We start from the raw sequence: 14,683 nt of genomic DNA on the forward strand, positions 1-14,683 counted from the left end.
CATAAAAGGATTTTATTAACTCAAATCCCATTAAAGACTTAGCTCATCAACCCCTTTCCTAACTGATCTGTTCACATCATTTTTTGAGCCCAACTGAAAATGTCACGCATTTCTAGCAAATATTTAAGTATATGTTGGTTTTGCCGGGCTTGCCTAAAATTTGTTCTGCAAATATAGCATTTTGCCCATGTCCAGTTTGGTAAAAATGTGAACATACATTCAAAAAACCTTTCCTTTCTACTATGGTTAAGGTCTCACATTATAAAGCCCCGGTATAAGCAACGTGCAGGCATTAATAAAAGGAATTGATATTGTCTTGAGTGAGAACTGATTATTGATTCCTGCTTCTCCAGGTGAGAGAAAGTGCAAAATTTGGGCCGATGAGCATGTTGGAGAAACGTTGAGGTAGAGTTCAGTTGCTGTTACTCTGTCCATACTCTGTATTTTGAATGTCATAGTTGTGTGCTGGACTAGAGTAGATAGAGTGATAAATGTGGCTGCCAGTTTGAAGATGGTATAGATTTATGATGGTGCAGCCTGATGTTTGATGTAGAGCTCATTTGCATAGTCACATTTAATTTGAATTTTGGCCTTTTTGAGCGCTTAAGGAATATTAACATCATTATGCACATTGATTAATGAACCTATTTATCATTAAATGGAATAAATACTCTAAAAAATTAATATTCTTATGATTTATACATTAGACTCTCACTCATTTTGCTTCCCAATGAATTGCAGTTATAATTTAGTTGATGAGCTGACAACAAAAAAAATCCATTCAATAATACCATGTGATTATTCTGTACCATTCTGTTCAAGTAAAGCTACCTTTCTCTACGGTGATGATATCCCACGGCTTTACAATTTTATATGAAGCTCATTCTGCATGAACAAGAAATGTGTCCTATTACTGAAAATGCTCAGACAAGTAATTCTGCTGATCTCACATCTGTGTCATTCTGTCAGCTGAAAATATGCATCAGACTATTTCATTTTATAGTTCTGGTATAGCTGGAAATGATGAGGCAGGAATTTGGTGTCAGAGATATATATAAACAAGGTATTGTGACAGTATTATTTCCACATTGCTGTTATAATATCCAAGTGAGATGTGGAGAAACTATCTAAACATACACACAAACACTGTTCACTGTCTAATCAGAGGCACAGAACCAAAGCAGCAAAACTGACTGACAGAAAGTGTCAAAAAGGTGTGTTTGATGACGCTGGCAATCAAAAGCTAAACATTTCATGAGTTCAGGAAAGTTGCTGTAATTGGTTAATAGCTAGTTTTAAAATCCAGCACTATGCACTGGTATATTTCCTTCAGTAACACTCTATGGTGGCACTGAAAAATGTATTTAAGACTCCAAAAAAACATGATTACAGTCCACAAATTTGCCTGTCAAAATATCTCAAGAAATTAAGACGCTTCGGGCTGATTAGCATCTATTAAAAATGACTAATCGGTTGACATCTTTTCATTTTTACAGAAACATAAAGGCTCTTAGTGGAGTGATTAACCTTCAGTTAAAGATCAGCCTGAGAGGGGGGCCTGCCAATAGTGCAGAGTCCTACTGTGGCAGTGCCAGCAAACAGCTGCCTCTCTCCTTAAAACCAGCTCTTATGAACCAGAACTGGAGGGAATTAAAATCATCCATAGTTTTCCTTCTCCATCAATTCACAGAGAACAACACATGCATACATGGCTGTTGTGTGCACCCACATCCATGACAAATACCAAATTTTTTTAATCTAAAAATCTTACAAATTTGTAAAATTAACTTATAGCTAACTTGAACTTTACTGAGGTGGTCCATATGATGTAGTAATTAACTACACATTTAGTGAAGGAGAGGCCACTGACCACAGCAGCGTTGTCAAGTAATTAATAACCTGCAAAATCTGCAATGATTAAAAAAATGTTCTAAATATACATGAATGAAATGCAAACTGTTTACTTCAATGTAGCTTTCCTGTAAACAGTGAGTTTGTTCAGGCTTGCATTTAGTGTTCTACTTCATCATGACCTTTTGAATAAATGCAACACAGAAACTCCTTTACACCAGCCTTTCCTTCAGTGGGACTCTTTTAAAAGGATGCCAACAATAATTTATCATGGATCCACATACCCCTAGCTTGGGCAAACGTCCAGCTAGTAATATAAATTTCAACAAAATGTCAATTTCACAACTGGTTTGCTCTGCTCTCTTAAAGCACGCCACTGTGTTATATAGTGGGAAACGGGGTAATCAATTATTTTACTAGATGGAGGGTAACTGAATACTAGCCATACTCTATTGATTCAGTTATAAGCCATCTATGCAGTTAAGCTTGGGAAATTGACATTGAGAAGGACCGTATGTATGCCTGTTTGACAATGAGCAAAGAAAATGTGCATTGTAGCTACACTGAGAGGCACAATTTAACTTGACATTTACTCTTTAACATCTGCACCTGGCAAAATCCAAACTTGCAACAGTTCGCTAAATACAGGCTGAGTGACCAGGCTGAGGAGGGGCCTTGGTTCAATTCATACATTTTATATTATGTGCCATTCTGTCTTTGCATCCCTTATCTTGCACCGAGAGGCAGTGGCAGTAGTTTATATGTGAGGAAGTGTTGGGTAGAGGCAGCTGAGGCTAATATAAAGATGATCGATGCTTTGTAAGCAGGCCTCCGGCTCAATCAAAACAAGGAAGCCAGTTGGCTGATGTACGCCAACATATCATGGACAAAGCCAGCCTTTGGCAGTCTAACATCAGTGATGGTCACATCGATTAGGAAGCGAACCAACCGTTAGCCAAGTTAGCTTCCCAGCTTGCCAAGATAAAACCTGACTAACCAGCCACAAAGCTAACGTTAGCCAAACATTATTTAGCCATAGTGGCTTTTCTGGTTTAAAATACATTCTGCGAAAAATCGCGATACAGACATTTTCTTGATAATCATACCACTGGGTTGGTTAACAGACAGCAAATGAAGCAACCAGACTCTCTGATTGGTATTAACGCCTTAGCTAACACCTACTGATTGCTAGGTGACAGCTGGAGCGAGCGCAACAAGGAAATTAGCTCCGTTAGCAACGAAAATATTAGCTATCAACCAAAAGCCTACTATCAAATGTTGGTTTGCTAGCTCATCGCAAACAAACACAACAGGCTCACCTTCGCTGTGATAAATCCAGACGATGAGGACACAGCTTGCGTGTTTGTCACGCCAAACGTACACGAGTGCCCGGAGCTTAATGTGAAGGTTTTCGGTTGTTACTTGTTGTTGCTGATGTTTCACGCTAACAGCGGAGTGTCGTTAGCAGTTCTCTCCATTCTTCGCTGTTCGTCTGTCTTCGCTGCTCGTGAAAGGTTCGAAAACACCGGATGTAGAAACACGGCACCGCCCGCTTCCCCACGCACACTTCCAGGTCACACTGATACAGGCTAATTAACTATTAGACCTATTAGACATATGATATAATGTTTAACTATTCAAACAATCTCAAACCACACATGGATGGTCAGTGTGCATCACAAAAACCTGATTTAATGTGTGTTGTTTTTGCGGTCCTGGACACCCCAGGCCCTCTTGAACAGCTCAAAAAAACTTTCCCCAATGTTATAAAAACTTGCTTATAAATGTGATTTTGAACTGATGACATGTTACAGAAGTCATTTGCTGTAAAACATGATTAAATACAAAATATTTTCATATGCTCTATATGCATAATTGGTGTTGACATGACTTTTTAAGCACCACTATCATAAATATTTGGATTTATTGGAATTTACAGTAAATATACTGGGATGTGGTTATAAACTCAAGTGAGAGAGGAGAGAAGTTAAGCGTACAAACAGATATTACATTACAAAAATTAATTCATACAAAAAGTATTTGGATTTCTGTTATTGGAGTTTTATAACAGTTTGTTCATAAGATGTTTAACAGGGAGTGGAGGTCAAACATGTTCAAATTCAATATGTTCAACAAGTATTTTAAGGACTGAAGTTCCTTTAATATGAAAAAGAAGCTTGTAAGTGCATTAACCCTAACCCTTAAATAACTTAAATGAATCCAATCCAGAGACCAAGATGGTCCAGAGAGTTTTCTATTTTCGAGTCTCTTCTATTGCGAGGACGCAGATGATTTCAGATTCGCATTTCATTTATCACCATTCATTTAGCTTTGCTTTAGGAAAATATACCCTGTATCATGAGCCCGACATACTTGTGTATAGTGTCTGAGTATTTGGACAGTTTATCTACAGTATGAACAAAAATACTGGTGTATTCGGGTGTAGTTTTCAACAAAGAGCAACTTGTGATTGACCTTCAAAATATTTCTGAAAAATACAAAAAATGATTGCAATCGCAAAAGGGCCTTTTACATTTTTAAGCCAAGAAGCCTATTTTTACATAACTCATCCACGCTACTGAACTGAAATGGGTAATCCCATCAAACACAAACAAAACTGACAAAGCAAACATGAAAACAGAGCCCAAAGCTTAACCAATCATATTTATTTTGAACATCTACCTGTATAGCATTTTCAGGAAAATGTGTGTGCTAATGCAAAGTGGTTACAAAAATAAAGCACATTCTTACGTAAATATGACATGACAGAAAAACTACACTTACAAATGCTGAATAAGAAAATAAGGGACCGTATCACTTGAATGTCTGTGCCTTTCTGTCATCGTTACACCAATGTATCAAAAAACATGTGTGGTTAGGAATAATATCAGACAGTAGTACTGTACATGTGTACATACATGTCAACAGTCATTTACACGGGCAGTAAACAATCTCTGCAGCAGTTCCAAATAAAGTGGGCCTCAGTCTCTGACACAAGAAATCGAAGTACTTAAAACTGTTGTGGAAGAAATAGATTAATATAATAAACACGATTCTAGCAAATACATCATCGTAGAAAACACCAACAAAGCAATGATTGCATTTTCTCAACTTGCACTCACAGTAACTTTACATATCTGTTAGCATTTTGTAACAACTCTTGTCAAATCTGAGTTTTAATGACTTCTATGATCTAATATGCATCGTGTGAACAATGTGCCAATACTCCAGGTTAATGACCTCAGTCATCAATAGTGGTATTTCATAAAAAAAAAAAAACGCTTTTTCAACTGTACAATGCATTTTAGTGCATCAAAACATTATATGACATGCATCAACACAAGCTGTTAGAGATTGGAATGACTTACATACGTCTATCTTCTAATGTAAACTATAGACAATGTTACTCTAGGGCAGTACCTTAGTGTTAACACTTTCATATACTGGTTTAAGCAAGAAACATAAATATATATCCCACTGACAAGACAGCGGGTGTTACAAACACTACGGCCAGGTCATTCTCTGTTGGATTCCTGCTTTATACCATCTTTAAGTCAAAAACATAAACAAGGAAATGATGCCAAAGAAATGTTGTGTGAATGTGGCAGCTTATTATATCAAAGAACTGTACAAGATAAGAGAATACACTATGATTAAAAACACAAAAAGAAAAAAAAGAAATGGATGGAAGTTCCTTGTGTGTTTCAAAATTGTCCTCTCAGGTCCTGATCAAGAGGTAAAGTGTTCAAAAAAGGCAGTTGGGGTCTTTAAAAAGCCTCCCTCTTCATTAAGCTATCGCCTTTGCCTCAGGCAGGAAAGCCTCCCAGAACTTTATGAGCTGAAATAGAAGAATAAAAAGCTAGTTAAAATGTGTTGTCCTCCAATATTTCAATAAATACTAATTATAAACAATAGTTTAAAGTCATTATCATAACACAAATAAATAAAAGCATAAAAAAAGAATAAAGAGTAAGTGTTGAATATAATACTTGTTATAGCTAAATGATTACCCGTTGTTGAGACTGCAGCATTGCCTCCAAATATTTGATTATCTGGCTCTTGAAGTCCTTGGCTTTTTCTTTCTGAAAAGACAAACATGTTGTCACGTCTCAAGATCTTCGCCAAACGCAAAGTGAGCTGTAGGAATTTCTGGCAGAACTTCATCTACTACAGAGGAGCACAGAGTCTGAAGAGGCCAAAACTCCAGCTAGACTTGTAGTATAAAGAACGACCACATTTCATATTCTTTAACACTCCGTTATGCTCATCCTCTTTAAATGGCCTTTTAAATGTGCTTTACGATGACCCCGATGGAGGCCACGAGCCTTAGTCTCACAATAAAGTTTGTTATACTACAAAGTGCGAATGGAAAAGCCATACACACCCAGAAGGTCAAATACACAGTGCCTATAAAGTACGCACCTTTCACTTCAACATTAAAGGCTCTTTCTCTGTTGATTAGTATCGAAACAAGTCACATTACACCTAATTTGATAAGTGAGACGATAAAACATGAAAACGTTTTACTTTTTATAGCAATCATAAGACAAACGTACCTCAAACCTGAGGACCTCCTTGCGAACAGTCATGCCAACCCTGTCGAAGTCTCTCTCGTACTGAGTAACCCTCGCCTCCCACTGAGGACAAACACAGGAGTATTCATTCCATGATATTTTCCAGTATATTATATTACATTTTTATGAGAAGGAGTGCAGACACCTGTTACACGGGATTTCCTTATCTAAAAACAGTGATGCATCTAATCTGAAAGCATAGAGAAATGGGAAACACTTTTATTGAAAATAATACACTGATGGCACTAGCTGTTGGAGTTGTGATGGTGCTTCTACATCGTTTATTCAGGTCCAGCATTAAGAAACTGGATTCATATCCAACAGGTCTTGCAGTTTTTAAGAGGTGGTTTCCACCTGGGGCTGCAACTAATGACCCCTTTTCAATATTGACTGATCTATTCATTCTTTTTTTTTTGATTAAATTGATCTTTTAGTCTATAAAATAGTGAAAAATGACCATAAAAAAGCCCAAAGTGATTTCTTCAAATGGCTTGTTTGTCTGACCCAAAGATATTCAGTTTAGAATCGTATAAAACAAAGAAGAACAGCTTCACACTTGAGTTGTTCATCAAGCATTTTATTTAAACGATTAATCAATTACCGAAATTGTTGCAGGTTATTTTTCTCTATTCTTGTCACTGAAGATGTGGCAAATACTAAACAAAACAATATATAACAGACGATGTGAAAAATGAAAATCTCGTCCTTTGACAAGAGCTCCATCATTCTGTCCTGAGCAACAACTAAGTCAGTTGCAATAAGTCAGCTGGGTGGTAATGGAAGGGTCTCGTAGTCCCTCCAGAACCACATGAGTTCTTTTGCTGCCTGGTTCACTGTAACTTACAGTTCAAACTAGTACGATCATGGGCCTGTTCGAATTTAAAACGTTGTGAAAGGACTTGTGTTAATGTAAAGACCTTTGAGGCTTGGCTCAGTGCTGCAGCAGCTGTCTGTTACCTCAGTGATCTCTTCTTTGGCCTGCTGCAGTTTGTCCGGCTTGTTGGCCCACAGCAGCTTGGCCTCGGCCTCCCTCTTCTTCTGGAGCGTGCTCTGAGCCTCCTGCCATCGCTGCCACGCCCGCATGCGCTGGTCAAAACACCCCTGCGGACATCCAGTTTAGATTAGATGATGATAGTAACACAACACCTGATCGTTCCACTCACCAAACAGAACAGGAGAACTGTGACCTTGCACAATGTTGAAGGTTTATCAAAGAGTGGCTTTATGTTGCTCTGACATGCAGGATTCAGAGAGAAAGTTGCAAATACTGCATTATTGGACATACTGCACACTTGCAGAGACGAGTTTCATCTCAAGCATTAAAATCTCAATCAACTGACACTTTAATCAAAGTGTGTCACTCAATAAAGTTACAGATATATCCGTACAGGTGATCTTGTACCCTTTACAGTCATTCAAAACAATCATATGATTCAGTAGTGATATGAAGTCATCATTCTCCGCAACTGTCAAAAACAAGTTTAGCAAATAGTTTTTTTTTTAAAAAAGGTACATTTTCATGTTTTATCATCTTACTAAAACTTTGGATCGAAGTCGATTAAATGTAACTGATCAGAGAAAGAGCCTTTAAAGTTAAAGTGAAAGGTGAATACTCTTTATGGGCACGCTGTGTTTGACCTTCTGGACGTGAATGACTTTTCCATCTGTAGTATAAAGAATTTATTGTGAAACATGTTTCAGCTTGTGGCCTTCATCAGGGTCATCGCAAAGCACATTTGAAAGAACATTCATATAAAAGGCAAGCATAACAGAAAGTTAAAGAATGTGAAATGTTGTTCTTTATACTACAAGCCTGTACAGATGATCTTGTACCCTTTCTTTTACATGTTGCTGTTGTATACATAAAAATCAGTTTAAGTGTTTTGTAATTTAAGTTTTATAAGATATCGGTGGCTTAAAATATTTAAGGGATGTGTTTTTCTTTATTTTAGTCCTGGTATCAGGAACTACTCAAGCTTTACTTTTCCCGATTCTACAGAATCTTTACTTCTTCCTACTGTACATCTACCATTGTGCAGCTGTGAGCTTACCCGCATAGCACCAAGCAGGCGGATGTAGTCGGCAAGCAGCTCCTCAAAGATGAAAAAGTCACTGGCTGCCTGCTCCTGATGCAGCTGCTCCATCTTGTCCTCCACCTCTGCCAGCTGGGACAGGGCCCGAGACAGAGCTGTGTTGTCCTCAGAGTTTCCCAACATGGCCATACTTTTGGCAAATATGGCCGTGTTCCCACACAGCTCTGGTTTCAAAAGAGGAAACAGAAAACATATTCAGTCCACTTGCTTCACCCTAAAAGACATGGCAGCTGAACTGTACTCTTCTGTTTTGGGAAGACAAAGACGATTCAAGAAAGGCAGATGTAGCTCTCACCCTTCCTGTGATTGACCAGGGAGTCGACCAAGGCATGAAGCTTCCTCAGCTGCTGCTCCTCGCTGTCCACCTCCTGGAACTTGTCCTCAAACCACTGAGACACACAGCAGAAACATATCAAGAACTGACACAACCAAACTAGTCTAAACTAGTCTAATTATAAAATGTATCTCCAAATATAGGCTACATGTGCAACAGTCTCCTGACATTTCTAAAACACTTCATCCAGAGTCCCCTTACAGTGTCAGACTCATTCATCTTGATGGTCATCTTGTTGACAGCATCTGATGCCTTATTGATCATTTTGAGGAAGCCAGCTCCACTCAGCGTCTGTGTGCTCACTGCTCTGGGTAACTGAAAACACACACACACACAAAATGTTAACAGTTTGGCGATGTGTCATTCTCAAGAATCTAAAATTTTAATCAAACACCAACTAAGCATTCCTTCTCAAGGCACGTAACTGAATCTAAAATGGGGATGAAATCATTATCCAGCTTATTGCTGCTAGAAAAATCTTTCCACATCTTAAAATACTCACATCTTCTCTCTCCAAGAACTCACGGACTTCAGGATCTTGTAGTAACGTTGGGTGAGACACTACTCTCTGAAGATACCTTCAAAAAAAACACAGAAGCAGCGAGATGAATAAGAAGTAAAACATGCACACAGACATGGACAGAAATGTAGTTGAAAAGTCTTTGGAGGGAACACAAACATATCTGCACTTGGCCTTGTATGAATTTTACTTATCATCTCATTAATAATGTCGCTGTATGAAACACGTATCCTTGCCTCTCCAGAGCTGCTCTTCTTCTCTCCACAAACTCTACCGATGACGGGTCATCCATTCCCACCTTCACTTTGGTCATTCCTGTCGGCCCAAATCACAGTCACGAAAGGGACACATAAAAAGACGGAAAAAAACAACACACTTAAAAAAAAAAGAAAAAAAAAAGACCTGGGCACCCACCTACGACACTTTTCTCGGGCGGTGGTGGAATGATGCAGCCGAGGAGCGACTGCTTGACCGACAGCTTCTCATAAAGACCCAGGAAGTCACTGTAACGCCTTCTCACAGAGAAGGCTTTACTCCTGAACATGGGCAAAGAAGTCTGAAAGCAGAGACAGGGACACGGTTCACTAGAAAGGCACAGACCTTGAAAAATCAAATAGTGAATATTTAGACACATTAGCAGCTTTAGGAGCCAAGTAAAAATACACAAAATATATGTATCAACACAAGCTTGACAACAGACCCTGGTGGAAACTTTGTAGGCCACATATGCAGTCATGCCATCTCCTAGGAGGACAGAAACATTGGAGATACATTGAAGATGAGAGTTAATTAGGTTTTAGTCTGAAATGAATAACAAATAAAAGTTAACTATTGACTGTTATATTTATCTAGCTACTTTGCAAACAACAACACTTGAATGAACTGGAAATTACAGATAGTTGTATCATAGTTTATGAATGAAAATTCTGAAAGAAAAAGAGACACTGACCAACTTTCTCAGGGTTGGTGACGGCAACATCCACATCAAAACTATCCTTAGCCTCTTCTTCCTCCATCTGTGGTTAACGAGAAGAACACAACTCTGAATGTTTGGCTGTAACAGCCTGATTACTCTGCGATTACAGAGTAGGCTTTACAAAAGCATGCATGCAATTAATTGTTTCCAAGATCCTAGGAAGCTCAGCTCAGCCGTGGCCTGTACCTGCTCCAAGGAGGTGGGCTGTATGGCTGCAGGGCTCTGAGTGAACGAGGAGGCTGGACGAGGGCCAGAGGAGGTGGGGAGCTCCTTCCGAGCAGAGCCGGGCTTGTCTGTGCTCGGCTCCACGTGTGCCTCTGGGGAAAGAAAAGACTTGTGATTAAAGTGTCATCCAAAAAGAAAAACAGATTACGAAAGTGTAGGTCAGACAGGATCACACACACACACTACACACACTCTCATACAACAGCACCACTCCTGATTCATCCAAACAGTGCACCGTTACAACTTCACAGTAGAAAAGCTACAGTTTACATGTAAATGACTGTTAATGGTGTGTATGAGACTACACACAGATTAATCTATGCATAATGTCATTTCACAAAAACTTATTTCAACATTTTTTAATCTGTAAAACTGAGTGTGACTTCGTTAAATGTGACTGACTCTGTTTTATCCCTTTTTAAACTCCCGCTGGCTGTTGACCAGATGACAAGATTTCAGGCTTGGTAATAACTACAGCTGGGTGTCAAACCTCGGTACCTTTTGGGTTCAGACCTGCAATCTGTCTGTAGCACTGAGAATTGAAAAAAAAGAGTTAAGTTCTGGATATTGACATCGTATTCTTGTTCAGATTGTTTATCTATTCTCACCTGAGATCGACCACCACCATGTTATGATTAGTGACTCTGGACTTCTGTGTTGGTGGTTTGGTTTATCAACATCTTTTGGGGGGGGGGGGGGGGGGGGTTTCTTGTATTTTTTGTATGTTACTTGCTGCTATCATCAGATCACAATTAAATAAATCATCACATTTTTGTTTTTTGATTAAATCTGAATTGAATCTTATAGTGGGGGAATGGGGCAGTGAGGAGAATCCAACAGTCGGTGCAGATTATCACTAAAGATCATTTTAGAAGTTTGATACCAGTGCCAGCATGATACTTGAGTTTAGGTACCAATACAATAACAATCCTTTCCTTGGATCCCGTACATTTAACAGAGACAAGTCAAACATCTCAATGTATCAGTGTGCAATGATGTCTCCAAGGAGCACCGAGTGCTTTAGTGTTGCACTGACTGAAAACATTTCCCATGAAGCAACTCAAAACATCTTTCTTTCTGCCAAGTAGATGCCCACAACTTTCAAACTCCACCCCCCAAAGTTTGTAATGCAGGCCTCCTGTTATACATTTACAGTTTCCAAGCCAATTAAAAACAATTAGTCGATTCATTGATGAGTCAATTGACAAATGAATCATCAACAAGCGAAAACACTCTCTGGTTCCAGCTTCTAAAATATTAACACTTTCTCCGTTTAATATCAATATGACCTGAATATCTTTTTGCCAGCTTACAAAACAAGCAATTTGTAGACGTCACATGCAACAATTATTAATGGTTTAATTGATTATCAAAGTAGTCTGTAGTTGTAGCCCCAAGCTGAGATTACATCATCTGTTTGGTGTTGAGACTGGTAAACTGACCTTGATGTGTAAAATCAGAGGAATGCTCCTTTAAGATCTGCATTAAAATTGTCTGGCATGACCTCCAGCTTAAAATAAGTGATCTAAAATCAGTAAGCACTGGAAAACTAAAACTAAGGGGGATAAAACGGACAAAAAAATGTTTATCAAAATAGTCTCCTAACCAGCAAACAGATCGTTGTCATCATCAGAGTGAACCCCGTTGGATTTGGCAGGCGTGTTGCTGGCCTCCTCCTCCTCACTGAACAGGTCTGGAGGCTCCTCACTGACCCGGTCCGGCTGAGAAACTCCTCGACTCACAGACGCGGGGTTGTTGTTGCTCTGCAGACAGAGAGGGCACACAGAAACAGGAGGGATGCCGTCATCTCATGACCGTTATAACGTTTTTACAGATAAGCAAGAAGAAGAAGAAAGGCGGCAGGGTGGGGTCATGCGAGCTGGACACTAGTTAGCAAAGTCGATCTTAAATTTCTAACGAAAAATATAAGCACGAGCCGTTTAACCGGACATCGAAACAGGAGCATCTTTAAATTAAAGCACCGGGTGAGGCCGAAAAATCCAAAAGCAATGTGAAGTTTTACTGACTAGACACGAGTCAAAACGGCAAACTAACGGCAAACTAACTCCGGCTAAGATTATGAATCAATTTCGTTGCTTTTACACAAAATCCGTCAACATTAGTCGCCTCTCTGTCAGTGGTCCCCGGTTATTTTGGATGCCATGAACGCGGGTCAGATGAGATAAAGGGGCTGACCTACTGGCTCGTTCACTTAACGTTGACATAAAACCTCCACACGCGGGTTATAAATCATGAGAACGAGCTGTAAACACACGTTACTGACGAAGATGTCCTCTCCCTCGTCGCTGTCCCCGTCTGCCATGTCAGGCAGTCCGGCTCCTGGCTCCTCTGTGGCAGGGAAAGGAGGGGGACTCCGATCTGAGCTGGCCGCCATATTCCGTGTTGTGAGAGAGACTGACGTAGGCGGAAGTCGACGGAGCGAGGAAGGCGAAAGCAAACGATTGCAGCGACACCTGCTGGTCGCCGGGCAGCACGACAGGGCAAAGACGTTATTATATCATTTTACAGGCTGACTTCAGCATTTATATGTATTAGTCCAAATAAAAATGACAAAAATAAATAACTTTATGCACTTTAATCTTATCTGCTTTATTATTATGATTATTATTTTGTAACTTTGTTTTGAAAAATGCTGTATAAATTAAGTTTATTATTATTGGACTCATGGCCTCAATATTTCTAAAATCCTAGCTACGGGCTTGGTAAAAAGTAACTGAGTACATATACCCAAGTACTCAATAAAATTCTGAGATACTTGTACCTCATATGATTATTTTAATTGTATGCTACTTTATACTTATTTACGGCTACATTTTACTGGAAAATATTGTGTTTTCATTACTGACCTGGCAAAGAGGCCGACTGCCCCGGGGCCCCTGAGTGTTTGGTGGCCCTGGTTCACTGTTTGGCTATTAGTTTATGGTAATTGTATCAGGCTAATTGCAAATTTGTTTGGTAACAGGTTAGCCTGATCCCAGACCTCTGAATCTCCACCAACATCTCAGATCTATTCAGTGATTCACATGAATGAAGTGAAACAAGTCTGATTATCAGGCTGGTAATATTCTCCACTAGAAACCAAAATGGGAACAGCCTGAACTCTTCAAACCACTACAAGGACTAATTACTTCTCTTATTATATATAGCTTTAAAATATAGCTTATCTCTTGTCAGTGTTTACTCTCCCTTCCTTATTTTCACATAGATTTATATTTTTAATGTATGGTGTAGCTCTACTTAGCTTTTCCTTTACTCTGCTCCATATCCTTTTTTATTTATACATCTTTAATATTTATCTGGTGTGTACATGGTTTTATTTATTACTTTAATAAAGTAGCCACACTGTGGGAGGGTTTGTGTTCATATGAAAACCTTTTGATGTGTTTCTGTTCGTTGAGGTCAAAACTGATGAGTCAAATTTAAATTTAGTACTGAGAAATAAGACTAAACTAACTTTCACTGTCGAGTTACAGTAAAATCCAAAGTAGCAAATGACAAAATGTGACTTGGAAGACATTTTCTTTCATTAATTGACCTTCCTTCTTACCTCGGAGTCAGTAAGTGACTGAGACAGTTGGAAGAACTTCTCCAAATCTTCAAAAGCTTTGCTCCCATTTCATCCGGATTATTTATAATGATGCTTGAAAGAAGCGGATCTACTGCTGAACATAGATTCAGATTTACATGTTATATTCAAGGATGCCAGTTGTGGAGCCCAAAATAGGGCAAGATTCATCTGCAACAGTCAAAATGGTGGCGAGACTGTATGAGCTGTGCATAAAACCCTAATATTTACTTTTCACAGTGTAGTGAGGTGAAGCCGTCTCATGAGCTTATACTTTTCCATTTCTTGACGTGAAGCCTAAGAGGATTTGCACTGAGACACTCTGATGTTCAGGCTGATATAAAATCACACATGACAGCAGAGAAGATAGTGACTCTTTTTTTCAGCCGTTCCGCATAAACAATAAAAACACGAAAGCCCCTTTTGTATCACACTCACATGATATAAGACGCCAAATGCATCCAAATAGAGAAATATAATTTTGTTAAACTTGTCTGAATGTGTATTGACATGTAGAAATAGTT

The 14,683-nt window shown here is 39.0% G+C and overlaps 1 protein-coding gene across 1 annotated transcript; it reads right to left on the reverse strand.

The window, feature by feature from the left end:
* Nucleotides 1-4,502: 4,502 nt before the first annotated feature.
* LOC139282480 (sorting nexin-1-like) lies at nucleotides 4,503-12,977 on the reverse strand. Its single transcript, XM_070902218.1, has 15 exons — nucleotides 12,849-12,977; nucleotides 12,180-12,336; nucleotides 10,535-10,665; nucleotides 10,322-10,388; nucleotides 10,073-10,116; nucleotides 9,787-9,928; nucleotides 9,609-9,687; nucleotides 9,355-9,430; nucleotides 9,054-9,167; nucleotides 8,814-8,907; nucleotides 8,477-8,682; nucleotides 7,383-7,526; nucleotides 6,408-6,488; nucleotides 5,862-5,933; nucleotides 4,503-5,689 (listed from the first exon to the last, which is right to left on the reverse strand). Exons 1-15 carry the CDS (start codon nucleotides 12,966-12,968, stop codon nucleotides 5,639-5,641), a joined length of 1,578 nt encoding a protein of 525 aa, XP_070758319.1. The 5' UTR covers nucleotides 12,969-12,977; the 3' UTR covers nucleotides 4,503-5,638.
* Nucleotides 12,978-14,683: the final 1,706 nt, after the last annotated feature.

This window comes from Enoplosus armatus, chromosome 1 (genome assembly GCF_043641665.1).
Source record: "Enoplosus armatus isolate fEnoArm2 chromosome 1, fEnoArm2.hap1, whole genome shotgun sequence".
NCBI classification, from domain to species: domain Eukaryota; kingdom Metazoa; phylum Chordata; class Actinopteri; order Centrarchiformes; family Enoplosidae; genus Enoplosus; species Enoplosus armatus.

What these genes read in the sequence shown, in the direction of transcription:
- LOC139282480 (XM_070902218.1), bottom strand. Translation starts at nt 12,968, where the DNA reads ATGGCGGCCAGCTCAGATCGGAGTCCCCCTCCTTTCCCTGCCACAGAG. An exon ending in CCTACAAAGTTTCCACCAGG is followed by an intron (nt 9,929 to 10,072) that starts GTCTGTTGTCAA and finishes CTCTGCTTTCAG; the next exon opens with ACTTCTTTGCCCATGTTCAG. An exon ending in CCAAAGAAGAGATCACTGAG is followed by an intron (nt 6,489 to 7,382) that starts GTAACAGACAGC and finishes GTTTGTCCTCAG; the next exon opens with TGGGAGGCGAGGGTTACTCA.